General features: G+C 40.8%; 1 protein-coding gene across 2 annotated transcripts; it reads right to left on the minus strand.

Moving 5' to 3' along the window:
- Nucleotides 1–539: 539 nt before the first annotated feature.
- Nucleotides 540–18,851, minus strand: LOC116931557 (flocculation protein FLO11). Of its 2 annotated transcripts, XM_032939149.2 has the most exons (12): nt 18,552–18,851; nt 10,945–11,457; nt 9,368–9,563; nt 5,773–5,910; nt 5,371–5,450; nt 3,354–3,561; nt 2,809–3,111; nt 2,498–2,694; nt 2,099–2,426; nt 1,734–2,016; nt 1,081–1,643; nt 540–1,011 (listed from the first exon to the last, which is right to left on the minus strand). In XM_032939149.2, the coding sequence occupies exons 2-12, from the start codon at nt 11,380–11,382 to the stop codon at nt 830–832; spliced, it is 2,916 nt and encodes a 971-aa protein (XP_032795040.2). In that variant the 5' UTR covers nt 11,383–11,457; nt 18,552–18,851; the 3' UTR covers nt 540–829. The 2 variants fall into 2 exon arrangements, with proteins under 2 accessions (XP_032795040.2, XP_032795041.2); XM_032939150.2 differs by lacking the exons at nt 9,368–9,563; nt 10,945–11,457; nt 18,552–18,851 and adding an exon at nt 6,288–6,336.
- Nucleotides 18,852–19,812: the final 961 nt, after the last annotated feature.

The raw sequence follows: 19,812 nt of genomic DNA on the forward strand, positions 1-19,812 counted from the left end.
TTTTCATGAGGGGCTTCTACTTATTTAATAAATACAATTAAAAATAAATTTGCGCTATAGCTAACCTTCTAAGATTGCGTTTTATTAAAAAATTTCAGAATTAACGGGAAATCTTCCAGCTGGAATCAGTGTTTAATTTTGAGTATAATGTGTGTGATTTTATTGAATTCCAAGAGATGTCGAATTTTTGAGATTTTGGCAAAAATAAGAAGGCTATAGCCTTCCCACTTTTTCACTTTTGGCCAAATTTAAAATTTTGTTTAAAATACATGATTAAACCCAGAATTGAATCTTAATAACGAAAAGCAAGTTTATTTTTAAATTTGCTTATGGCTTTATAGAGTTTTTTAACTAATTGTAAAAATCAAAACTTAAAGTTTGGGCTCAAACAACACTTTGTTTTCATTTATTTTAAAATCGGCTCATTTAACGAGAAAACCAATAACTTACTCCTAATTAGCGGCCAATTTTGATTATGCTTTGCTTTGGTTAACCCTATGCTTTCGAGTTAAGGAAAAAGGGGGGAAAACGCAAAATCATACAAGCGGATTATAACTGTATTTGTTAAATCCAAGCTGAAAAATCAGTACACCAGTAAATATGTTTAGACCTTCGAAAAGTTCTCTAAAAATCTATGTGGAGCGTTATCGTCCTACGATTATACAAACTTGATTAAAGGCATTATATGAGACAGCACATGGTTGATGTGGATTCACACGATGTATAAAAGATTGAATAATAATGAATAAACCGATTTGTTTGTATGCGAAGGTGATGGAGCTGATTGGCTGAATGCAAGCCTGAACACACACTTCTCTCATCTCCTTATCTAGACGTAGCTTAAATCGGATTTGCCGACATCCGGACAGTCGCGCATCGACAATTCTACTAAGGTGTCGGTGCTGTTCGACGTCAGGCCTTGAAGTATCTTTTGGCCGGTAATGGATTTGAAGTTGATGTTGAGCTCCGTCAGACTGGGGAAAGTCCGAAAATTATCTTCGCTCGATTTTTCTGTAACAAATCACATCATGACATTATATAACGCTAATTCAATTTCTTGATCAATCGTGACGGACTTACTGGTGAAATTTTGCCTATCCATTTTTATGTCTTCCGTGTTCTCTTTGTTGGTCAAATGACCAGCGTTAGTCTCGTTGTTCTGCGAAACGTAGTTCAGACTTTCGCTCTTCACAACGGAAATGTTGATAACCCGGCTGGCAGTGGTTGGTCCGCTAATTTCGCTCGACGCCAAACTCTTCCTGGCTTCTTGATGAAACGACTCGCTGGATTTCTTGGGCACTTTAATCGTCAAATCCAAATCGGTCTCGTAGTATTTTTTGCTTGCGCTGCTGCTCACAGTCGATTGTGCCGGCGAGGCTTTCTCCGCATAGCTGCTGTTGTTGCTCAGCTCGTCCGTCCTGGGCAACGACAGTTTCGACTTTATATTATTAGCGCTCATCATGGATGAAATCAACGGCGGGGCTGTCAACGGAGTCTGGAAAAACTGATCGCGAATCGTAGCCTTCTGTTGCAGGATCAAGCTCTTCTGCTCGGCCAATCCGATTCGACCTGGCATGTAGGGTCGAGGAACGCTGGAACCCAGGAGCGTTGGGTTGCTCATCGGTGATACCCTGTTGGGTTGCCTATACTCGAGAATCCCAATCAAATAAAGCAAGTGTCGCACTCATTGTCTCTCAACCTCAAAAGAGACGAGACAAAATAATAAAACAGACCTGAGAGAAACACTGCGAGCCGACAATCGCTGGAACGGCTGATAATCGCTCATCCTGGGCTGCTGTTCCGAGTTGGTGGGAGGAGCCCTCGGTTTTCCCATCGTTCCTCCGTACGAAGCTCTGGCGGGAATCAACCGTTCAAACGGCCTGTCATGGCTGAACGTGGTCGTTTTCGAAGACAAACTGGGCACTGGCGAACGGCAGGTGGCGCTAGCGCTGGGCCCAACAGACGAAGAGTAAAGGGAATCAGTGCTCTGCGTCGGCGATGGCGGACTTTGATTTCCTGTTTGTTCACATTATTTGGTATCAATTTAATTTCGGCGGCATCGAAAGCAAAAAGCAATCGGAGGACAAAAAATACTAACGTAAAATGGAGCCTAAAGGGCGTTGATACGAATGCGCCGATGCCGGCGAGAAAGAGCGTCCCAGTCCGGAAGAGATGGACGTGGCCGGCGAGCCGCGATGCCCGTTAACTCTACCCGTCTCATCTGAACTGACTTTGGCGTGGATGGTCGGATGGTGCTGGTGGTGATGGTGACGGAATGGGCTGCACGATTCCGAACGCATGGAAGGAGCTTGTGACAGGGTCACTCTTCTCTGCGTTGACCGACGCGTCGGCGTCGGCGACGAGAAAGAGAGTGACGTCGAACACTCCGACCTGGCGCTGCTATTCAGCGCCGGATATTTTTGTGTCTATTTCGAATCAACCAAACGTAAAGTCGATCGATACGTTATGAATTGTCTTGATAGAATTTCATGGGTACCTCGACGGTCTCTTCGGTTGAGGCAGCGATGTCTGCCGCTTGTGTTTGGACGGCCACCGAATGCGAATGAAGCATTTTCCCATTGCCCGTGTCTAGCCATTCGGGCGGGGGGAACTGAGCGTTGAATGAGCTCATGGTCGTCCGCTTCTTGGACGGACTTCTCCTGCGGAAAAGTCGGCTCAACAGCGACGTTTTTTCTATTGACGCCACCAAATAACGAAATATGATTTTTGAGAAAAAAAAACAACAAACAACAAAAAGGAAAGCCTCCCGAGTGAATAAGGAAAACACGCGAGTCGAAGTGCGCTGACCTTTGTGTGTTTTAATCGGGGCGTTGGTCTCATCGTTGCTCAACACCGTGGTGGCCTCGTCCCAGTCGCTGACGTGACTCATGGCGCACTCGTCCATCAGTTTCTTGGCTTTGGCCTGTGACAGTTTGAGCGATCCGCCGCTGGTGATGCCGCTTAGTCGGTATTCAGACCACGACAGTCTCTTGGAAGTTCCGACACCGTGGAACATTTTTAACGACCTCTGGCGCTGCAAGCGGGGCTTGTTGGCCGGCGCTAGCAATTCGTCGCTCGTCCTGCCGTACAGAATCTTATCAGCGCCATTACCTGTGTGAAAAGAAGAAGAAGAAACGAAAAAAAAAAACAAACAAAACAAATCAAATGCTTCAGTCGTTACATGCATGAATAGAGAATTAGACTTCGTTTTCCCTTCGTAAAACACACTCTTCGGTTGACAGCCGCTTGCGTATTTCTTCACTAATAGACGGTCGTTTAAAAGAAAGAGAAAAACGGAGAAAGAAAGAGAGAAAAAAAAAACACAAAGTTGAGAAAATTAAGAGAGAACGGACCTCGACAGATGACGTCGACCAAGTTGGTCTGGATGGCCTTGTGTACCACGTTTCCCTGAGGGAAGCTCTCGACGACGCCGTGGGCTCGCGTTAAAGCTTCTTCGTTGCTCATCAGCAACAGTTGGCCCTTTTCGGCGTTCTCCACTACGGAAGTCTTGCGGTAAGTGTCCGGCGTTACCACACCGTAGCCCTTGCCATTGTAAAAGATCTGGCGATTGGAGCAAAAAAATTAAACAACACAAAAATTATATAGAGAACAAGACACATATGTGATTTCACACGTATTATGAGGGTGATTGAATTTTCGAGAAGCAAAGAGATAGAGAAAAAAAAATACAAACGATATGAATCAGATGTTCTCTTAGCTTAGTGCGGGGAAAAGAAAACCTTGATGGCAATATCAAGGGCGTCTTTGAGAACAAAAAATATGTTCTTGTGTTGCTTGCCAGCAAGAGGCTCCCAAATGTTTATAGGAGCTGATGTTCCACACACACGCACACACCTTTTTTCTTATTTTTTTTTAAAGCGCCACATTTTTTGTATTGTTTTAAATCTCGAAACACATTTTCATTTAGTTTCCCTCTTCCAGAAAAAACAAAGAAAAAAAAAATCAGGAAAACTCAAAAGTTAAAAAAGAAAAAAGAAAAAAAGGGAGAATAAGGAGAAAACTCGTTTGAATGTTGTCTCGCAATCAAAACCGGTTGATGGATGGATTTTATGTGTAATTCGTTTTCATCATCGTATACCACGGGACCCCATAGCTCTTAACAATAAGCTCGCGCTCCGCCGGTGGCCAGAGTTATTCGTTCCGTGAGCTTCCCTTCATCATCAACTGTCACGCAGCCGTAAATCCCGTCTTCTTATCAAGAAGGAAACAAAAAACAAAAAAAAACTTAACGCCTCGCGTTAAAGCAGACAGTCAAGAACAAAAAAAAAACCAAGAAAAAAAGAAAAAAACAAAACATGAAAAACACAAATTTGATGATGAAGGTTGGGGGGAGAGTTTTGGACAGCAAAACACGCCGATTCGACATAGCGACGGAAGTGGCGCTACGGCGTGACGAACGATAGCTACTACTATATATTTTCTTTCTGATTTTTCTTTGTTTTGTTTTGCTATGCGATGAATAATATTCATCGTCTAACTGTATCAAATCCAACGTTACGTATCCCGCACGGATAAGACGGATAGAAGGAAGAGTCTGCACAGGGTCACTGACACCTTTTGCTCATGTGGAAACAACGTCTCAAGAAAGAAAAATCCATCACGCACAGTCGTGTGCGTGCCCCGCTGACAAACAATAGGGGCAACTGTAACACGCTCCATTCGAAGAACGTTCGTGTGCAGACGAGAAAAAGGGACCGCTACGATCGTGTCCAAGTTGAACTGCAAAGCGAACGTCAATATCTCTACACACACACACCATTTTGATAACAAGAAACAAGCATCTGCTCAAGCCTGTTATTTTTGATTTTTAAAACGACCAAGATTGAGCGCTTGAGTTCAGTCATTTTCCTGCATAGTTTGTTGTTTTCTTTTTTTTTTTTTTTTTGTTTTGTTTTGTTTTGAAATCATCTCGGAATGATGGACGGGCAGCTCCTGCTGAGGTTTCACAGGGCCTCGATTATCGATTCGGCACGGTTTGTTTTCGCGTGAATAAACGATGCTGAAACACGATGCTGCGGGGGAGTATATCAATTGAAAAAAAATACAAAAAAAAACTACACGCCTGTTTGAATTAATTATCTGTTTTATGTTTTGAAGGCTTTCTTTGGAAAGAACAAAAAAAAGGGGGAGGGGGGGAAAGAGCGCAACGAATGCATCATCGTGTCCAGGGGATGTGTTTTTTCCACCATGGTTCAATGTCAATTTTATTATTATTATTATTTTTTTTCAAACTGAATAAGTCTCATCACAGAAAAATGTTCCATAACCCAATGGAAAATGTACTGATTTAAAAAAAATAATAAAATAAATGAATTGCTAAACAAAAAAAAGATGGCTGTTACATTTTACCTTTCTCTCTCGGATTAGTTTCCCCAGAGTATCATAGACAACTTTGTTGCTGGGCGGCACCAGATCCGGGAAGGCATTACCTGGAACACACGATAGTGAAGGCAAATAAAAAATAAATCAATACAAGACATATTTTTAAAACCCATAAATTTCTGCGTTTTTCTTTTTTTTTTTTAACATATACACGAGCAAACGACCTCGACGATAGGGGACCCTTTCTTTAGCCCTTTTTTTTTTATTACTATTAGCACCATCACGCAAAAAACCGCAATTACTTATTTGGTTTTCGTGTCAATGTATCCGGATATGGTATACAGGCGAATTTCCCTTTTTTTTTTTTTGGCGCAAGAGACAGGGTTTTTTTTTAAATCCTTTTTTAATGTTGCGTCAAACTTGTCTTACCAAGAGCTGCGGTCACATCGTCCAGGGCGGTCGAACGTTCGGCCAGATTCAGCTCCCAAATGACCCAACAAAGCGCTTCGGGCAAAGGAGTGAACTGACTTTGGCTGATGGGCTGAACCGCACATCCGTCCACATCCCCTGATAGTTGGTGGTGAAAGGAGAGAATTAATAATTTTGTAATTTTCCAAAACAATCGGCGGTCTTGCGCATTGCACAATGAAACAAGGTTTTCGTTTTTTTTTTGCGTAAAAGAACAAAAGAAATAGACATCAATCAACCGCACTACCGACTTTTTAAATGAATGCCATAGCATTGAACTATGCCAAGGATTTCATGCAACTCATTTGTATTCTCACATTTATTTTATTTTATTTTACTTTATTTTTTTTTCGCCCAGGGATAATAATCCGAGTGAAAAATTAATCTAAATTCCCACGCAAATTCAATTGCAATAATTTATTTTTCATTTTTATTTTTTTAAATTTTTTCTCTGAGACTTTCCTTTCCGGATTCACCTGTCACACCTGTACTAGCTGTTGCATCTTCCATTGGAGTGTATACATACGATATCCGCTGCACGACCAAGTCACGATTATTTCAATGGCCGTCTACTATATGTAGGCTATTATTTATTTTGGACTCTTATTTTATTTTTCTTTCCCCGACACGCAGAAACGGCCGGGCCGCGGGAGAAAACAATCAAACAATAACGAAACGCAACACAATAGGACACGGTCCCGACAGATGGGACGAAACATACGCTAATAGGATTTTATATCCTATACCGATACAATATCGGACAGACCGTTCATTTCCGGCCTTGTTGTATTGTCGTTGGTTGACGTCACGCAATTAATATAGGACACTCACACACACACACACACACCGGTAAACGCCTCTCTTTTTTTTCAATTCAAACAGTGTCGTCATGTTGGCCTCTGTCGAAGAACCTTGACGATGAGTGTGTTCTCCAATATAAATCACTCGAGTAAAAATAAAAGACAAGACGACGTGGCCCATTGAACATCTTTTTGCCGTCCTTCATTTTCTTTTTCTTTCTTTCTTTTTTTTTTACCATCATTTTATACGCAAATATCTTTGTGTGTGTGTGTGTGTGTGTCTTGGTCGTCACGCTCTATTCTTCCATCATCATCATCATCATCATCATCATCAATTGAAATGTTCTTCCTCCTTTCTCTTTGGCTTGTTGTCTTTGCCCCTTTTCTGGTGATTCTCTATCAATGAGGAAAAGAGACGAGCAACGCGGGAAACTATTTCCATTCGAAAAAGAAAAAGGTATTCTGCAACAAACTGATGGGAATTAGAATAGATGGGTCAACTGCCACCCCGTGCCCATCAGCAACGGCCCTTTCTCACGCGCTAGACCCACATATCGAGGTTGGACGAGCACACGACCGCGGCCCCAAAGTTTGCGCGTGTCTCAATGCGGTCTGTCTTTAACTTTAATACTAATAATATAATACGAGTTTTTATCAAGAGATAACAATGAAAAAAAAAACGGTTGTTTGCATTATTGCTTGTTAGAGAGGGGAAAAACAGTGTTTGTTTGGCCTGCACAAAAGAAAAATAGTCAGTTTTAAAGGGGAAAAAAATGGTCGACAATAAGAGAATGTAAGAATGTACATAAATAAAAGGGGGGGTTTCTCTGTACGCGTACAGACTACATGTAATTTGAATAAGACGGGCAGCCCGCAGGCGATAAATGACTCACGGCCACTCACGACAGACGTTCATGTCTTACGGATAAAGAGGGAATAAAAATAAAAAGAACTTTCTCTCGTGTCACATCTCAATTTCCTTTTTCCCCGACATCGTCGTCGACTATGGAGGAGCTGAGACTTTGAACCCCCAAATGACTCGTGTGTTGAAAGATCCGCCCACCGTGTTGTAGACAATCCTTAAAAAATATTTCCCCCCCCCCCTCCAACGCTTCATTTGCATCGTGATTGTCGGAAATTCAAAACGAAAAAATTCGCTCCCATTTTTGTTTAAGAGACACGAAAGGAAAAGGAAAAAAAACAAAACACAAACGTATTTAGATAGAAGAAAAGAGAGGTAATAAAGAGCTGTTTGATCTCTTCACCCTCCCCTGTAGAGGTGGTAGCGCTACTGACTGTCCTATTATGTCATTTCAATCAAGCCCTTTTGCTATAGAATTATTTTTGGCCACTAATGGTTCAACCTTTCTCTCCCCCACCTTGCCCGTCTACCCTCGCAACAACGAGGCGAACGACCTCATCTTTTGTTACAATTTTCTTTCTTTTTTTACCTTTCCTTTTTTTCTGAATGGGTACAGCAATTAAAAAAAAATAATAATAATTCTTTAAAGCGACTTCAGTAATGTTATGATAGGCTTGGCACCCCCGCCGAGCCCAGCTCCGTTATAACTCAATTATGAATCGAAATGTATCGTTGCGAGATGCTGCGCCGTGCTCTTTTGATGTCTTAATGAACAAGCCGATTGAACTCGTCTCTTTTTTAATTTTTTTTGTTCGAAAACATTTGACGTTGAATAAAGAAAAACAAAAACAAAATGAAAAAAAAACAAAAAAAGAGAATCCTCTAAACAACGGCAACAATGCGACTCGGTTGTAGAAAGTTTGGCCCGCGATTTCTCTCTATCATTTCAACAACATAAAAAATAAAAAAAAAATGGGATTTTTTATTTCTTAAATTTATTTTTTTCGTTTGTGAATGGATGTAGTACTACTTTTCAAAGTGTAAGAGGACGGGTTGGAAAGAAGAAGAAAAAAATGGCCGTCATTGTAACAAAAAGCCGACCGATAAAACGATGAGGCGGAAGGAGGAACATCCGCGCCAAACTTTCCTTTCCACCTCCACTTTGTTTTTGCCATCTTTTTTTTTTTTTCCTTCTGGGCTTCACCTAAATTTTACTTATGATGACGCTAAGTACCTTTCCCCCTTGTCATTGTCTTACCTTTCTTCTTGCCATTTTCTTCTCTTTTGAAATGCTTCAAAATAAACCAAAGTCGCTGTACTTTAAGCCAGCGCTATTCCGCAATCCGCTGGCCGCAACTGGTCCCGCCATTGTTTCCCTACGAGTTTTCCTTTTTTATTTTCTAACGAAATAAACGATTCACTCAATTTGAAAACCAAACAAATCGTCAAATCTTAAAAAAAAAAAAGAAAGAAAAAAACTCGTTTTCTTCGTGTTGTTGCAACAGCTGCACAATGTAAAATACTTTCATTTTTTTTTCTTTTTAGACGCCAATTTGGCTTTGCTGATTGTGCCAAGCTATTGCGAATAAGTCTACCACCCGGTTGTCCCTTTATTTTATTTTATTTTATTTTTTTACTGCTTATCAGCAGATAATCAACAGCGTTCAAGCTGTCGAGAGAGAAAGTGTTGAGCAAAGATAAAACATTGCTACCCCGAAACGGTAAAAAACTCCCCAAAAAACCTGTTCAATGGCCCATGCAAGACCTCCCAAAACTGGAATATCATTTTTAGGTTTGTCTAAAAGACGTTGTTTACTACTCCAATGAAACCAAGTAAAGGAAAGGAAAAAAAAAAGAAAAAGGAAAAGGAAAAGAAAAGAAAAATTGCTCTTACCGACAAGGACAATCACGTAGGCGGATGGCGCTCGAAGAACTTTACGAGCCCAGGCCGATCGGACGGTTTCCAGTGAAGATTCTTCGCCAGTCACGAGGATCGTCGATGGTGTAACGTGTCCGACGAATTTCAGCGACGTCACCGCTTCCAGCAGGGCACCGTTCCAGTAACAATAGCCATTGGCTTCTTGGAAATTCTATTGACGCAATAAAAACGACGTCAACAAAAAACCAAAAAAAAAACAAAAACAAAAGAAAAAATGTATTATTATCAAATCGAATCATGGAAACACATCGATCTTTTGACATGACATGTTTGAACACACTTTCATTTTTTGGCGTCGAGAACGGGAAACGTCAAATAACAACCGCGATGGCGGTGCACAGACGAAAGTGTTGCGCCCGTATGCACACACGGGGGAAAACATTGGAAGGGGGGGGGACGCGCACGCGCACTATAATTGCAGCCATGCAAAATGCTGTTTTGCTTTTGTTGTTATAGAAAGTCGAACAAAAAAGGAGAGAGGTGCACGCCTCCAACTCCACCATGACCACACCCAAAAGAGCCGAGGAGATCTCTGTTTCATAGCCAACATGTACACAATTCGAATGTGTGTGTTGTTGTTGTTGTTATCAAACGAAACCATTGGCAAACAGATGGCGGTGAACCGATGAAAGTTGTTGCAAACGGGGGAAAAAAAAGGTCAAGTTTGACGAGCACATAAAAATACTTGGTTTTTTCTAGTTTCAAGTTTTGTCTTTTTTGCGCGCGCGCCCGCATTTTTCGTTGTTTTGGTTTCGGTTTTTATGCGCGGTCGAGTAAATCATGGTCGACAGGTCGGATCGCCAAGAACATGTCGCGCTTGTTATGGAGTTGCTGGCCACTTTGCGACAGAATTTCACCTTCAAAAGGGTTATCGTTATCCTGTTTGACCAAGAACGGCACGGCAGTCCCAACGTCTACACTCATTTGACTATCGCTCGTTTTCTTTTTGGCATTCCAACAAAAATGTTGAGGAGTGGCACTGAAAAACAGTCGCTAACCAAAAACAAAACAACAAAAATAAAAAGAAGAAAAAACAAATTTTTGTTGTTGTTTTATTTTTAACTTTTCGATTCGGCAAAGAAAAATGTGATTAAGTGCGGCCCTTGTTTTATTTTCTACTGACGGTAGAGTCCATTCATTTTCTCTCTCTACGCTCCTTAATAGGAAAAACAGATAACGAACTGAAATCCATAATTTTCTTCGTCTTCAATGTTTCATCTCTTCGGTACAATCGATAAAAAAATAAATAAAAAAAAAAAAAATGAACTCGGTATTTTGTTTCGTTGTGAAACAAGAAAACTCGCACGATTCCTTCATATATTTCAGCTCATGTTTTTTGTATGATACGATGGCTTATCTTATTCTTTTTGGCTGCTGTATCCATAATCCATGCATCAGCCATTTGCCAACCACTTGTTTTTTGTTTTTTTCTTCTTCTTCCATTTAAATCTTTGCTATGCACAACAACAACAACAAAAAGGAAGTTGCGCTGCCAATTTTTGTTTTGTTTTCCCATCCAAAAGCAAACTGACCTGATAAAGAACGAATCCACCGTCGTAAACCCAACCGGCTGGAGCCGAAGAATCTTTGACCAGGGCCGCTGGTTCTTTGGTCTGTTGCTGGCGAATGGTGCGGTCGGACGAGGCGCACGATTCCGGCGCTGCCGGCGGAAGCGGCGTGCTATTGGCGTTGGTGTTCGGTTGTCGCTGCTGATGGAAATTGAACCAATTGGACAATTGGCTGAGACTGGAAGCCGGTCGAGATTCCGATTTCTTGCTGGATGGCGCTGCCGTCGCGGCCGTTGACTCAACCATCCGCTCGAAACGGATGGCTAAACAGCGTTCTAACAGGAAAATCGGCCGTAATTCGGATGATCTTGAACCCGGTCGGGTCAACGTCGCCGACGTCCTCGACGTTGTCGACATTGCAGTAGTTATCATTCCCGGGTCGCGGGAAGAAATCACGCTCATTTTCTCCTTCCTACTTCTTTTTTTCTTTCGTTTTCAGAGGCTGCGATTTCTCGTAAGTCGTTTGCCAATGAGAACCTGCACAGAGAGGGGAAACAAAACAAAACAAAACAAAAAAGATACAAGAGAGTTAGCATTGAACTGTTCGTGACCTCCGTGCCTATACTCTACAAAAAGCCGCTCCCTTTTTAAGTTACACGAACGAGAAGTAGAAAGATAACCGCAGCTGCCGCCCTTTTTTTTTTGTTTTGTTTGAGAGGCTCACAGTTATCACAACTGTAAAATGGGGAAGAAAAAAAAACACAAAAAAAAGTGCAACGAGAAACAAGTGAAATAATGGCAGTGAAAGTCGGGTATAGAGCGTCTGAATGTTACAAGTGGGAAAACATTATTTCACCTGGGCGCATGACGCTACCGTGTCAGTGCTGTTTCGCCATTTCCTCCCGCATATTCCCAAACGCTGCCGCAGTTGAAAGAGAGAAAAAGAAAAAAAAAAGGACAGTTACGTTATCAAGCCCTCCTCGTTCACCTCCTTCAGGGCAAACTTTTGGTCTAATCTTTAACGACGAGCGACCAAAAAGAAAGTCTCCCCTCTTCACGTTGCAAGAGATAAAAAGACAAGTTAGATTACATCATCGCTATACGTTAACGACTTCCCGTCGTCTATTGAATGTTATTATTTTCCTTTTTTTTTCTTTTTCTTTTTCTTCTAAAAGGTGAGATATTTAAAATGATCCTGCGTGTTTGTTCGCCATTTTGTTTTTTTTGTTTTTTTTTTGGCACGAGAACTCTTTGATTTCGTTTGGCGAAATTTCAATCGAGACAACATACAAGGAAAACGAAAAACGCAGTCACGCGGATGCCTCTGCTTTTAACGGCCGTGACCACACAAGGCGAAATTGCATTTTTGTTTTTTTGTTTTGTTTTGTTTCCTTTCCCCGAATTAGAAATGAACAAGGGTCACCTGTTCATCCGCCATTTCGTCTAGGACAAAATACGTCCAATTTCGATCGAAAAAAGTCTGGACGGTCGAGGTCTTCTCCGTGAACGGCCGCGATTATTATCGACTATCCCGCACGCGCATCGTTTCAAACGAAGGTCGAGACCTTTTTCGACTTTTCCTCCGCTGCCAAAGCATTTTCCTGGCCACTGTATAACGACTCGCTTCATCCATATTCAAAAATGTATTTTTTTTTATTTTTTTTTTTTTGTTCACCAAAAACAGACGCAAAAAAGAAACAACGCGTACCAACGTAAGAGAATGGCCGATCTTTGTCCATAAACGACTGGCCGTACGTTTAAAAACACGAAGAAAATATAAGATAGTCACCCCCCCCGTCTTTTAAGGCTCCCTATTATTATTATTATTGGAACATGAAAAAAATATATAAATAGATATGGTTCTGGGGATAATATTAGGTCAGATCGTGTTATATCTTATTTTAGGCCGTTATTATGTTCGCCATGGACGAACGGATATTTTTGTTTTGTTTATTTTATTTTATTTTTTTTTTGCGGCCGGTTCCTTTTGTAGAAGAACATGTTGGCCCGGCATGTCCGCCCCATTTTCAGAGCTCAAAAGACCGTGAAAAAAGGATTCACTTTTTAAATGCAAGAAACTCAGCAGCGTAAGCTTCCAGCCGACAGAAAACCCAATATTTCTTCGGAAAATCCCAGTAAAGACGGACGCAAAACACGAGGAATGTACAGGTGTTAAAAGAAAACGGCAAGGTGGCCCCGATTTTTTTTTTTTAAGAACATGATTTAGAGGCCGCGCGCGTACACGCATTCTGATGTGCCGTGAACCAATTTCGGCCATTTTTATTTGACTTTAAAATGAGGAATTCAAAAAAAAAAAATAAAAAGAGAAAAGAGAACTGAAATTCCATATTAATATTACCTTCACAAAAGAAGAAGAAGAAGAAGAGATTTTTAGTTTTGTTTTGTTATGGCGTGGAATCGGAAATGGCAAATAATGAAGTGATCTTTTTTATTCGTTTTAAACATTTTACTATGTTCTATATTTATATATGTCCATGTATTTTTCTTTCTTTTTCTTTACTTTGTTTTCTTTTGTCGTGGCTAAAGTCACGATACGTCGCCGATCGAGTCAACAGTCATCACAGAATTTGAAGTCTTTTTTTTTTCCCCCTTTTTTCTCCATCATTACACACGCAGCTTTCTCTTCAGAAGAAAAATCTCTTCACAAAATAAAAAAAAAAAAATAAGCAACAAAAATCAAATGTGGGCTAAACGCAATCAAAAACAGTTTCATTTCCTGTTTTGTTTTATTCATTGGTTGGCGAATTTCTTTGACCGCTTGATTCCTAGATGCGCGCAAGAATGAAATTCAAATCTGAAATTCAAATCAAAATGCCCTTTTTTTCTTTCCCTTTTCTTTTATTTCGCTTTGCGGATACAATCAAGAAGGAAACATCTTCATTATTCATTCAGTTCGACATTTGAAAGGGGCGAAAGGTTGGAAAGCTACCGACGCACAAAAAGAAGAAAAGTCGGCCCCCGCCCAGACACAAAAGGGACGTGGAGCCTATCGCTATACTGCGCGTATATCGCGGCAAACAGGTGCCGTGTCGGGCCGCCTTATTTTTTTTTTTATATCACCACCCCGCCACAGTTGAAAAAAGCTATCTATCCCTCTTTCTTTTCTTTTTATATGGGGCCGATGACCTTTCAACTTCTTCTACAGGTAGCTCTCCTCGTTTTGTTTTCCCACACAGCCAGAGGGTGTGCAACCTTTCAGGAGGTTTTTTCTAGCCATCTTTCATTGAGTCTCACCATTTCTTCCATTGAAAAAAAAAAAAAAAAACGAAAAATCAAAGGCAATTTCCATCAGTCTTGGATCTACAAGGTGATGAATCAAGTTCATTAAAACGAAGGAGAAGAAGAAGAAGAAAAAAAAAATAATCACCGTCCTTGACAAAATAGTAGAAAATCTCTTCTTTCTTTTGATTCTTTTTAATGGCTCTCTTTCTCTCTGTCGTCTCTCAATTCGTTTGAATAGTTAACTCTTATCGTTGCAGCAAGACAAGTTTTGTGATTCAAGTCACACAGACTCGGGTCGCACATGACAAACCCAATGGAAACAACAAAGAGAGAATAAATGGTACAAACGAATCAGAGAAAGGAAAAGAAAGAAAGAAAAAAAAAACGAATAACAAGATGGCCTCTAGCCTCGCCGGATGTCGGTAATATTTATACACATGCTCACACACAGACACAGACACACATACACGGACTCGGTATAGAAATATATATAAATATAAATATATATTCGGCAGTCGTTCGTCTTTCTTATTCATTTTTATTAGTGAAAATGACTTGTTCGGAAAAAGGAATAAAAGAAAAAATGGAGACATGGTCAAAAAAAAAAAAAAAAAAAGAAAAGAAAGAGAGAGCCTTCGCTGTTTTGTTTGACGAGCCAACTGAAAGATGTGCACGCTCACGCAATGACTCACCCTCCAGACAAGGAGTTCATATCTAACAAAGAAATGTGTTTTTTTTTCTTTTTCTTTTTCAAAGGCGCAAGGTGATTTATTTCTCCCCACAAATAAACACCTTTCCTCCCCAAGAGAAAAAAAAATTGTAGGAGAATGTCAAAAGAGAAATAATAATAATTTCTATCAGATGCTCTTCTTCTACCCTGAAGAAATGGGGAAAAAAAGAGCTCGGTCATTTTCCAAGGTTTTTATTTATTCAATTTTGTGTTTAAGGAAAGTCCCCCAAAGTGTTTGTGAGCAAAAGTTCTTATTTTATTACCACCTTTTTGATTTTTTTTCGGAAACCAAATTTTAGCCGCGCGCTGCAAAATATGCGATGGCAGTTGAAATTGATTCGATTCGCACCGACCTTAATCGATTCTTACCCATCCCAAAAAAGGAGACTTTTTGTAAGAGCTTGTGTCTACAACGTTTAAGACGTTACTTGACTAGTCCGACAGAACACCAAAATAAGAAGTCCTCGTTCTAGAGATGTGACGTCATCTCTCCTACCCCCCCCCCCTAGTCTTCCGAAAGAAACACCGTTCCTCAACTTCGGATAGCACTAAAATAAAGAAGAAAAAAAAGGGGGAACTAGTACCGACAAAGATACGTACACCATTTGTCTTATTTTTTTTTTCATTTATTTTTTAAATCATATTTTCGTCAGATAATGAGCTAAACTTCCTCCACTGTTAAACCGACCCCTCTCCAACACTCACCCGTCGTTTCATCCTCCCCCCCTTCTTCCGTTCAAGAAAAGAGAATAAAAATCGCCGGGAAGTCAACAATACAATTCCTTTCAGTCCATAATTTCTTATTTTTCTTTTTCTTTAGGGAATTTGAGGAAAAAAAAAAAAAATAAATGCTGATATTACTGGCGTTATATACTCGTGTTGTGAGGTTGTTAGCAACTTGCGGGAGATACGGGGGGCTGAGAGCGCAAAACAAGAGAGAGAAAAAAAAAACCATAATAGGAGAAAGATACAGACAAAAAAAAAAAGACAATGAGCGGAACTCACGAAAACGACCGCGCAGTCCCGTCCGCGTTTTTTTTTCCATTAAATTTCAAGTTGACCACTAAAAGAAGCTCCTACTGATGGCACACAAAAAAAAAGAATCTAAACACACGCTCAATAGATATATCCGAATGACCGAGAGCCTTCGGGAGTGAACTATGTGATACACCTAGAGGCAATCGTTTGGCCGTTCCGGCGGAAGGAAAAAGAAAACCAGAACAGGTCACATCAATGAATCAATATTGCGCTCCACGTTAGGAAATTAAAAAAAAAAGCGCAGTACAAACAAGTGCCCAAATGGGGTAGTGACCCATAGCCGGTAGTTGTAGAGTAGTAAGTAAGGGGAGGGGGGAGGATAACCCCAAAAATAAAAAAAAAAAGGCTACCAACTTTAACGTCCGGTCCGGTCATGACCAATTCCCACATGCGTATTGTCACCTTCCTGCTGTTGCCTGCGGTTTTCAGCCTTCTTCATTCTGTTTTATTTTTTTCAGGTAATATGCATAGGGTACATACACAAAGGGGCCATACAGGTGGATATGTTCTTCTTTTCCAGGGGGGGGGGTATTATTTCGCCCCGTTTTATGAGCCTTTTGTTTCCTCTCTGGTAAAAGAACCAAGTAGTCCTACCTCACTAGTAGCATGGGATATATGTTACAAATCTCCCGTTTCGTTCACGAACTGCTGACCCAACTTGTATCCGATACGTCAGTTCCCCGAAAAGACGTTACTGTGGGACGCAAACGAATCATCGATGAAACGAAAGATCGTTTCATCACGTTTGTTTTCAAATTACCAACTTTCTCCGGAGAAAACAAATCAAATGGAAAGAAGAAGAAGAAGAAGAAGAAGAAACACATCATCATCTTTCTCTGACCTCGTTGGAATGTCCCATTCAAATTGAATAAGGATCGATAGCCGCCCTTAAAGTCGGAGAAGAAAAAGGGTTGGGTTGTTTGGGGCGGGTAAGAGAAAGAGATTTTCTTCGTGTCGAGTCATGATATCCACGATAAAGGCCTATCAAAGCAGCTCTCTCACGCCCACAATGATCAATGCAAATGAGGTTAATGAGACGTCGTTCACAAAAGCTTCTTCTTTCAACAGCGAAAAGAAACAAAACAAAAACGTTCCTCGAAAAACGAAAAATGCTTATTAAAATCCTTGTTTTCTGCGCCATAAGTGGACACGATTCCCACGAATGTCCAGCAGTCTCTACACATCTGAGAACGGAAGAGAGACTTCACAAAACTAAAGCCCCGGAAAAAATAAAAAACAAAAAACAAAAAATAAAAACAAAAAACTTAAATTGCGTGTTGCTCCCAATTTTTGCGTTGCTTTTGCTCGTTTCTCGATACAGCTGTCTACTCGTCTTTTTTTTCCCATGGCCAATTCCAACACTTTTTTTTGGGGTGGGGGGGGGGGCTACAGCGTGAAAAGAAGCAACAAGTCAAGAGACCACGCCAATGATCAATGAAACCATTCGAGCACTGAAAAAAAAAAAGGTTTCGTATCAATTACATTCAAGGATTCGACTTTCACACAAGGATCTTTTTCACGAACGATGATTACGTATGCATGAATGACCTACGCCAGTTAGTTGGAAGATTCTTTTTACCTGCCACATGGAGAAACAAAACAAATTGAGTAACAGAATAATCCCATCGTTTGGCAGTGAAGAATTTCAGTTTTAATTTAAGCGGGAAAAAAGGAGAAGAAAAAAATTATTCATTTTTATTCATTCAACGATCGACCGAAACGTCTTCTCCCCTCCTTCAAACCTATCAAGATGTATGTACATACGCGTGATAGAAATGAACATTTGGAAAAGCCCCAAAAAAAAGCTATTCAATCATATGCAAAGACAATCCAACATAGTCACGCCCTTGGAGCCGTCAGAAAAAATCCTCTAGGCCTTCAAGACGCAAAAATCTACCAGACAAAAAAAAAAAAAAAAAAACAAACCCCAAGATAAAAACAAAATCTAATCGATTATACAAGCGCGGCGAGCCCCTTCTTAAAGAGTGTCTATAGACGTGAAATTCCTATAGTCATCGAATGTCGTTCTTCCACCCCATTGGAAGAACGCATCAAATTTCATGCCTCAGAGAGATTCTTAGATTTATTATTTTTCGTTTGATATTTTTAACTACTGCTGATGCTCCATACGCGCGGGATAGAAGATAAGATCGTTATCATCAAAACAACTTTTGACTTGTGCATAACCATTTAGGCAAGAAAGAGAGAGCAGAAAGTTCAGGGTTAACTTCATCACCATTTCTCAAAAGAATTTCAAACAAAAAAAAATTTTTTTTTTTTAAACGACCTACTTTTCTTTGCATGAACAAGGTCTAATCGGTAAAAATTAAAAAAGGGCAAAACAAATATAAATATTCTACCCCCAAAGGTGCAAACACGAGATCTCTCTTAAAAAATTCCTTCTGGGCGAACACCGAACATAAACAATGGAAGGCTCTCTCACTTGTGCGACTTTCAAAGAAGACAGGTGAGAGCGAGTGGAATCTAGTTGATTCAGCTTAACCTTGAGTTCTTCGTGAAGAAGAATCTTGTCTTCCCACCCCAGACAAAACTCTCTCTCCCTCTCTCGATGGGAATCAAATAAAAACCAAAACAAGATGCTGATAGTTTATTCATTTACCTTTTGGGAGAAGTTTGAACCGGTCCTATATTCTAGCAGACTTCGTCAACAACACAGACGCACAACGACGTTGACGAAAAGTGTGATGGACGATCTCACACAGCAGCCATGCAGAATATTGGCCACACTAGATTCGTTTTAATAATCCATGTCAATCAAGTCAACAATGGCGGAAAGAAACAAGAATCCAACACTAGCTCCGAAAATAACTTTATTGTGGTTGAGGTACTGCAATTCGAACACCACCAGCAATGCACGTCCTTCTCTTCACGTGGCTTTGCGAACAACTGACCAGGCAGTCGACTTTTACAGTCCCTTTAGACCTTACTTTACTAACACACCACGTTCTCTCTCTCTCTCTCTCTCCCTTCATTGCAACAGGTATGCTTTGAAACGCCTCCGGCAACTCGGGTTCGGCAACTTTTTAACGCAAGCACTGCACACCAACTGATTGCCATCCTAAACCCAAACCTCCCTCCCTAATAACCCAAATTGCGTCACGGCCCATTGAAGGGGATCGACCCTACCTACGTAAACCAATCAGCCAACTTACAATCACGTCTCCCACCATCTACGTGTTTGTATGCACCAACGTAGGCGTACGCAACTTGATTTTTCCTCCACAACGACGTCAACAAAAGAATGTTGACTTAGTGGCCATTAGACGAAATTGTCAACTTCGTAAAAAGCTTCGACAGTACCAGCATCTAACGAAAGCAGGCGCCGGATAAAACCGCACGAATCCGGTACTCTATCTTTCATCGTACGGCGAAAAATGTCGCGTTTACAATCAGAGTGACCCGCCATCACGAGCTTTTCTTTACGCAACAACGATTCGATTCATTCAAAACTTTTCCCAACCATTGAGCAAATGTGCACGATTGCCGTCAAGCAACTTTCGATACAATCTTGCTAGCAGAGCTGACAATCTGTTTGAAGTCCATGAACTGTTTTCAGACAATCTTACACCCATCTACTTTCCCGTCCATGCCATTCGTTTGGAATTACAAGTCGAGCCTTGAACGCAAAAAGAACCCTACCGACAATACACAGCCGTCAAATCAACGTCGACCCCGACCGGTCTCATTTTTACTTACGTATCCTTTCTATCCCGTACTTAGGGCGCGTTCTTTTCAACTACACCTAGTTTCTTTCTTTTTCCTTTAAGTGGACGGGTCAGTGCGTACCGTTTTAGCAAGGTGGGAATGAAATACAACAAAATCGCGGGACCTTTTTTCCGCCGTTGCGTCGCAGTGGCGGT

The sequence above is a fragment of the Daphnia magna genome, linkage group LG10 (genome assembly GCF_020631705.1).
Source record: "Daphnia magna isolate NIES linkage group LG10, ASM2063170v1.1, whole genome shotgun sequence".
Classification (NCBI taxonomy): Eukaryota; Metazoa; Arthropoda; class Branchiopoda; order Diplostraca; family Daphniidae; genus Daphnia; species Daphnia magna.

Excerpts from the sequence above, each read along its gene's own strand:
- LOC116931557 (XM_032939149.2), bottom strand. The coding sequence starts at position 11,382 with ATGAGCGTGATTTCTTCCCGCGACCCGGGAATGATAACTACTGCAATG. Across the intron at positions 5,451-5,772 it reads CGATGTGACCGCAGCTCTTG|GTAATGCCTTCCCGGATCTG; the intron begins GTAAGACAAGTT and ends CGTGTGTTCCAG. Across the intron at positions 3,112-3,353 it reads GGTCGACGTCATCTGTCGAG|GTAATGGCGCTGATAAGATT; the intron begins GTCCGTTCTCTC and ends CTTTTCACACAG.